Genomic DNA, 7,768 nt, shown 5'->3' with positions numbered 1-7,768 from the left:
GGCCCCGGGCCGGCCTACTTAGACTCTAGGTATGGCGAGGCACCCTTGGGTCATAACACCATCAACATGCGCTGAATGATTCGCCGAAATCTGGTCCGCGGCCTTGCAGGAGCGCATATTCCTTTAGTCATTTTATTTCTTGAATCCTTGACCTGAAAGTTTACAACTTAGAAACATAGTCAATTTAGATCATGACCAGAACATGAGACTGTTCGTTTCTCCTATTTTCACGACCTATCAACCAAAACCAAAGATACACCAAATCGGGTTAGGGTTTCTCCTTGCGCCGTCATTGTAGTCTACCTCATCTTGAACGTCGGTGTGCACCGGCGAGCAGGACACCAGGTCTCCGAAACCTAGCACCTTCTAGTCCTTCATCGAGAAAGTGTGATTTAGGTTTTCAAGAAGCGTACACGTGACTGCTCAGGTTCGTCACCACGGGTCATCTTCCTTTCAAGTCAGGCAAAGCTGCATCCCGCTGTCTCTGTCGCCGTCTGTTTCGACTAGTCTTCGCCAACATTGTCGTCAACGACATCGCATCTGCAGCAGACAAAACTACTTCATCTATCTGTTTTCTATATGAAAACGTTTTGTGTAAAATTCATCGAACTTCTGCTTTTCAAAATTTTGTCATGTCATAGGAAAGCTTCAGCTAGTCCCAGTAATAAAACAAAAGAGCTGAGGTACCCCGCTGGAAATGTCCAAACAGAATCACCGAGAAACCGCCGTTTCTTTGGCCACATCAAACTGCTATAAATTCGCTTCAAAGGAAAAAAACCTAGAAATTTCGCCGAGAGAGTGGAAGCCGCGGTGGCGCTCTTCCGTTCCCCCCTTCCTCATTCGGCTTCTCAGCTCGAAAACGCGAGCGCCAAAAATCCCCCGCGCCGCCAAAGCGGCGGTTGGGGTTCCGGCCTCCGCCTCCCCCGCGGCCCCGGCCCACGGTAGCCCCGCCGTCGCCTCGCAGATCCCCGAGGACCCCCAGCCTCGCCGCCGGCCGTGTCGTATCGGCGGACTCCCTGGTGAGGCCCCGGAATGCTTGCCCTCATCGTTTTATGACGCCGGCCGACGCAGGACCGTCGGTTCGGGCTGATCTCTCCGTGTTTTTTATGGGTTAGTGGGTTCTGTTTGCGCGAGGATGATTTCCAGGTGGCGGCCGGTGGGATGTGGCATGCCCGGTCTTTGACGGGCTAGGGTTTGGGGGCGGCCCTTCGGGGTATCCTGTGATGGTGTGGGGGGTAAGAGCGAGTTTTGGTGGGTACGGAATCGTGGTTTCGCTAGGCGGTCGGGGTTGGGAGGCTTGGTCGCCCCATTAATTGGCTGGTCTGTTGGTGAGTGATTGGTGTTGATTTTGTTCATGGTGTTTCTTGGTTCTTGGATTCTAGGAATCGGAGTGGCATTTTCATGCCATTTGTTGAAAGCGGCATGACGCATTTTCATGCCGTAAATCTGAAGTGCATTTTGTTGATGATATAAAAAATGGTAGAACTTCTTGGTTGTTGGATTTCAAGTGTCGCACTTGGGTGATGTTATATAGATCTACGGCTGCAGTAAACGAACATGAGCTGGTTACTGTATTTTCTAGTGAGGATTATCGTGTACTGTACAGAATGTATTTGAATCTTTGTACACAAAGGTTAACACAAGGACATCGTGTACGGCTGCATTGAGCAGATATGAGCTCATTACTGTATTTTTCTAGTGAAGATTAGCTTGTACATATTGTATTTTTAATCTTTACATAGGAGATTAGCTTGTACATAATGTATGCTGAATCTTTATGTAAAAGAACAGACGAGATTGTGTGATTAGTGTAAAAGATACAGGCTGGAGTTGAAGTGATGTTATTCTTCCATTTGTTGTTCCATGACTTTCATGCATTTTCTTTTTACAAAAGTTACTGTACCCATGAACTCATGCTAATATCAACTAAAACTAGTGTCCATTACCTGCTCCTTGTCTTGTGCTTCATATGTGCGGTGCATGGCTCTTGATGGCTTAGAGCTTCTCCTGAAGGAGAATGCAGTAACTGTTGTCAAATTTTGCAGGTGTTGAACGAGTTGTTCCTTTTGTAGAGGTTGCATTACAAGGACCAAATGCCTCTCTTCAAGAGGACACCTTTCTTCTTACTGGACCCGCCAAAGGACTTGGATCCCAAGGAGAAGGTGTTCCAAGTTCGATTTACTAAGGAGATATTTCGAGATTACCAGTATCCTCTTACAGATGATATAACTGTTCGCAAGCAATTGATCTGTGCCTGATATAAATCATAATTTCCAAACAAAATATGATATTTTGCAGCTTTTATGATTGCAATAGACTATGTTGCAGCAACAGCGTGCATCCTTGACTATTAATTAGGGAATACCTGAATAGGTTGAACCTTTACCGTAAAAGAGTTTGGACATGTAAGGTGTCTGGAAAATCCAATTTAACCTATGAGGAAGCTTTGGTCTCAGAGCAGCGCGCTGCAGAGAAGGCTCAACAGTTGCCAAGAGAGCTTATGTCTCCTGTTCTCCAGATGATTCAATACAGTAGGGCCAAGCTTTTCCTGATTATAACATTATCGGCACTTGTCATGATTATAATGTTTCAGTCTAATTATAATTCTTATTTCTTTATGATGCACATTGTTGGCCTCTGAAAAGGAAACGATATAGTATTTTGCTATGTGTATGTCTAGACTAAGTTACATTGAGCTAATGTTTTTTAAAGGCCATTGAGCTAATGCTGGTAGTTTGACATTGATTATCTGTGGCATCATTGCATGTTTAGAATTTTATGCTGGTAAGGAGTTTCGCGTGTTTGAGATTTTCTGTTTATATTCACTGACAAGTCCCACTTGTTTGCATCAGTTTTCTTTTGGATTGTTCAAACATCCTTTCTGGATAAAATTGATGATATGTTCTCCAATGATTCATCACATTCGATTTCCCATTTTATGTGTACACTGTAATAAATTTCCAATTCAGGGCTGGCAATCTATCCATGTGACTGACAGTCTGGCATGTAGGTTCATTGCACATTTAGTTAGCTGTTTCATCTGTATACTGTTAATAACCTGCAGCGAGTCCTTTTTTCATGCTATCGCAAACTATCGTTTATGTCTATAAAAAAAAAGGGCAGCCCCAGTGCATGTAGCTCCCGCTTGCGCAGGGTCTGGGGAAGGGTCCGACCACTTTGGGTCTATTGTACGCAGCCTTTCCCTACATCTATCGTTTATGTCTATGATATTTTTATATGCTACATGATATTCTATTTAGTGAAGAACGCGGAATATTTTTAGGTAGAATATTTGTGTTATATTTTTAATTGGCCTGATTTTTCACTGCATTTGCTTCAGGTACACTTAGCTTAACTGACCTTGTCAACAAGATATATGGCAGTCTGCAAGAGAATCTGTTTGAAGGATTAGAATTACATGCTAAAAGAGATGGTTTGGAGGCTGCTTGCAAGATTCTGAAGGTTATAGGTTCAGGTGAAACCACAAGCTATGAGGTGGGCTGGATTGGTCAAGACAATGCAATTACCAGCACTTCAGTTCTCAGAGCGGACGATCTGATTCGCAAGAAAGCGCCTTGTGGTCGTAATATGCTCAAGATTTTTATCAGGGAATCAACATCACAAAACTCTCCATGGATCGTACATATGAATCTTGCGAAGAAATATGGCATACCCACCGAGCCTCCAAAAGACATGATTGTAACCATCTTTTCTTGTTTCCTTTATTCTCCATTATTATTATGATCCTAATACATCATGGCTTACAGAATGGTGAAGGATTGTCCAAAGCAAGGAAAAGACTAGCGAATGGGACTGCAGAAGATGCCAGCAAAAGGTCAAAGAAAGGTGAATTAAGCAGATATTCATGTCATCTCTTTCACTTAATATTTTACCATGGGTTTCATTTTACTACAGGTCTGACTGGCTTCTTATTGTTCACTTTCCATGTGACTTTCAGATGAAGAGGAACAAGTAGTACCAGTTAAATACCCAATCGATGATCTTTTAGTAAAGCCGGTGGCAGATGACCCTGTTTTGTCGAAGAGATGCCCACCATCCACAGATTTCAAAGTCCCTATAAGTTCTGTGGGAGATCTCCTGATGGTCTGGGATTTCTGCATGTCTTTTGGGAGGCTTTTATGCTTGTCGCCGTTTTCCCTATCAGATCTGGAGAATGCAATTTGCCACAAAGAAACCAATCTTGTTCTTCTTGTGGAAATACATACTGCACTTCTCAATTTGCTTATTAATGATGAAGGTGAATATTTTGAGTTTATCCAGGACAAGAACAGAAAATCAAAGGTGATTTCTTCTTATTATTATTCAAAATTTAAGTCTGAGCAAACTTGTACAGTTGTACCATATTCTGTTCTCTGAAACATTAATCATATCGTATGTAGGTATCTTTAGTCACATGGAAGGAGTATCTATGTGATTTCATGGAAATGACAAGTATCTCCAGTAACATATCAACAGTACGAAGGGGTCACTATGGTCTTGTTCCCACTAGCCTGAAACTTGAAATCCTACGGGAATTGGTAGATGAAGCCATTGCAACTATTGCTGTAAAAGAGAAATTAGATGAACGCATTGATCAGCAACAAGCACTTGCAGCAGAAAAAAGAGAGATTGCTAGAAAGAATAAGGAAGAGCAGAAGCTGATCATGGAAGTGGCAACAGAAAAGGAAATGAATCAGACAAATGCTGTACAGGACGGCAACGAGAATGTTAATGGCCAGCTTGTGGCAAAAGAAGGGAAGGAGAGGAAGAACACTCCCGCCAGCAAAATGGGAGATGCGAAATTGCATCTGGTGAGAACCTATATCAGTACATCTTATAAGTTTAATTCATGTAACCTTTTATGCACACGTGTTAATTTTACACATGTACGTGCATGTCTCTGCCGAAACTGTTCATGAAAGTGCTTCTCTCTGCTTATAGGGGAGGCATCTTGAGAAAGAACTACTGGACCAATCAGTACGAACTAGTCCTCTTGGAAAAGACAGATTCTATAACAGGTATTGGTTTTTTAAGCGTGAAGGAAGACTTTTTGTTGAAAGTGCAGATTCCAAAGAGTGGGGGTACTATAGCACCAAGGAAGAGGTGATTGTTTTCTACTGTATAAATTTCTTTCCTTACTTTTATATCTACAACAATTCTATGTTAACTCTGCAATTAACAGCTTGATGCGCTCATTGGGTCTTTAAACATTAAAGGCATAAGGGAGAGAGCACTCAAACAACAGCTTGACAAGTTCTACAACAAGATAAGGTATGGAACTGGAAATCTTCTATTATTATATTCTTTAATTTATTTCGTACTATTGGACTGTTTTTGTGGTGTGGTAATCTTGTGTGATTGCCGTTCTGTTGATTCTTGGAATAGAGATATACTCCCTCCGTCTGGAAATAATTGTTGCTTAAATGGATGTATCTAAGATGTATTTCAGTGCTAGATACATCTGTTTGATTCTTGGAATAGAGATATACTCCCTCTGTCTGGAAATAATTGTCGCTCAAACGGATGTATCTAAGACGTATTTCAGTGCTAGATACATCTGTTTGAGCGACAGTTATTTCCGGACGGAGGAAGTAGTTGACACTAGGAAGTGCAGATCATCACATTTTATATCCAAAGCGTTATATCTTAAATTTATCCTAGTTTCTGTTCTGTGCATTTTATGATCTTGTCCTCTTTCAACCTTGCTTTAATGAACATTGCACTTCATATCATTAGATTGGTCTATTTAGACCAATGTGAATGATCGTGCCTTCATTGTTTAGGGCAATTTTATTCCTCTGCGATGATATTTGGCTGTATTGTAGAAGGGGGTGTTATAAACTGACTAATTTCGTATTCTGGATCTGGAAGAATTTGGCACCAGATTTTGTGAAATCGCTGAAAACTGGTCAGGCCATGCTGACTTATTTTTGGTGAAAGGGCTGGTTCAGGCCCTAAATGATGCCCTTTGGCCCCTTTGGTGAAATAGATGTCTTATTACATACTTACCGGAATTAGCTGTCGCTCAAATGGATGTACTCCCTCCGTTCGGAATTACTTGTCGCAAAAATGGATGTATTTAGATGTATTTTAGTTCTAGATACATCCATTTTCGAGACAAGTAATTCTGAACGGAGGGAGTATCTAGCACTAATTTCGGATGGTGGGAGTAGAAAGTATCCAAAGTTTCCAATGCCAAACCCTGGAAACCTGAAAAAGAAAAATTAATGCCCAGTGTTCTTCACTGAAAATGAAATGGTTTTTCTGTCCATGCAAAACTGTTTTCCAGACCGCTACTCATTGTTTGTTTATTTCATTTGCACATGTTTTCTGTCTATATGAATAAGTATTCTTTTGTGTTGCCCTAGTACCGTATTTTTGAGGACAAGAGCTGGCTTTAGGTTTGCAGAAGGAAATATTGTGAAATCTGTGCACTTATATTAGAAGCAAAACTAATAAGTAGCTTTTTCTTTTGTTTGTCAATATAGTATTGCTGTGGAGAAGAGATTGAAGGAGGTGACACATCAGTTGTTAGTTGAAGAGGCTGTATTGCGGCGTTCTTCTCGTGTACATGCTCATCCAAAGGACAGCCCCTCTACGTCATTCCTCGAGTATGTCAACACATGGAAGCCTATTACAAAGAGAAACAAATCAAAAGAAGATCGAGCTACTTAGTTGATAGATGGATAGGCTACTTTTTGTATGGCCTATTTGTTGTCTCAACTCTGGACCGTAGTAGGGGCTCATTTCTTGCGCCAAATTTTCGGAAACTAAGGCAGTCGAACTGGAGCTGCATGTAATTTGACCCCGGGTAGAGTCGATGTTTTCTTTGTTTCTGTAGTTGGTACTGAAGTGGAGATGCTGAAAACCAATCGTTAGCTAGGAATCTGTTCTATGTCGTGGATTTGACAATTTCCACGCTCTTTCACAAGTGCAATTATTATCTAGGAGTATGTCTTTGGTTTTCCACGGCTGACTTTGTTGGATGTGTGCTGGTTCCTAGCTACGCTGGGTGTATCTCCAACTTGGAGGGACTGGGAGGAGTGTACGTAGACGGCCATGCTCAGAGCGTGGGAGGCAGGGCGGCGCAAGTCTATGCCACGGTCATGTTGGTTGTTCGATCGAGAGTCCCTCCCATGGATATGTGTATGCAGATCGTTTTTTTTTGCGAGATGTGTATGTAGATCGTTGCTTTCCTTCCATTTGGTTGCTGATGTTCATCAAATAATTGTTGAAATATTTGGGCTTGGCTCAATAGCTAATGGGCGAAACTACGCGTCGGCCGCGGATGTATTAGAAATATCTGCCTCATGGAGCGCCGTTGGATCAGTGCCCTGACAGCCGTTGGATCTAACCATCGCGCGCGTGACCACTCCTTACTTTCCTGCAACAACCGCTCAGTTTCGGAAACACAATCCCTTGTCTGCTGACCTGCAATAGCTGCGGTCAGAGCGGCGCTAACCCCCACCATTGGAGAATCGCCGGCGCCGGCGCCCGGGGGCAACTAGTCCTTCGACGCAGAATCCTGCAACAACATGGCGCACCACATCGCGCGGCAGATGCTAGGATCTGACACAGATGGAGCTAGTCGGGGCCCCCTGCTTCGAGAACAGCCGCGGCGATCGTTCTCAGCTCCGACCGTCGCCGAGCGGCTTACTCCGCGAGTTGGAGTATCATCCTGATTCACAACCCCCCCCCCCCCCCCCCATTGTGAGTTCCTGGATCTGAAAAACATGAACACCTGCGTGTTTATGAAATTCATGAAAAA

At 42.8% G+C, this 7,768-nt stretch overlaps 1 protein-coding gene across 2 annotated transcripts; it reads left to right on the top strand.

Annotated features, from left to right (window-relative positions):
• Nucleotides 1-738: 738 nt before the first annotated feature.
• On the top strand, nt 739-6,953 carry LOC123045528 (DDT domain-containing protein DDB_G0282237). 2 transcript variants are annotated; one of them, XM_044468603.1, is made up of 10 exons: nt 739-1,019; nt 2,046-2,206; nt 2,359-2,531; nt 3,341-3,699; nt 3,768-3,846; nt 3,959-4,302; nt 4,401-4,811; nt 4,942-5,103; nt 5,183-5,271; nt 6,489-6,953. In XM_044468603.1, exons 2-10 carry the CDS (start codon nt 2,094-2,096, stop codon nt 6,673-6,675), a joined length of 1,917 nt encoding a protein of 638 aa, XP_044324538.1. In that variant the 5' UTR covers nt 739-1,019; nt 2,046-2,093; the 3' UTR covers nt 6,676-6,953. The 2 variants fall into 2 exon arrangements, with proteins under 2 accessions (XP_044324538.1, XP_044324539.1); XM_044468604.1 differs by having other exon boundaries at nt 771-1,019; nt 2,073-2,206.
• Nucleotides 6,954-7,768: the final 815 nt, after the last annotated feature.

Source organism: Triticum aestivum, chromosome 2B, assembly GCF_018294505.1.
Source record: "Triticum aestivum cultivar Chinese Spring chromosome 2B, IWGSC CS RefSeq v2.1, whole genome shotgun sequence".
Lineage (NCBI taxonomy): Eukaryota > Viridiplantae > Streptophyta > Magnoliopsida > Poales > Poaceae > Triticum > Triticum aestivum.
The sequence above is the reverse complement of the archived record's forward strand: the minus strand, read 5'-3'. Positions and strand labels throughout refer to the sequence as shown.

Bases quoted from the DNA above. Each gene is read 5' to 3' on its own strand.
- LOC123045528 (XM_044468603.1), top strand. From the start codon at position 2,094: ATGCCTCTCTTCAAGAGGACACCTTTCTTCTTACTGGACCCGCCAAAG. The intron at 2,532-3,340 runs GTAGGGCCAAGC...CATTTGCTTCAG, and splicing joins TCTCCAGATGATTCAATACA to GTACACTTAGCTTAACTGAC. The intron at 5,104-5,182 runs GTGATTGTTTTC...TGCAATTAACAG, and splicing joins ACTATAGCACCAAGGAAGAG to CTTGATGCGCTCATTGGGTC.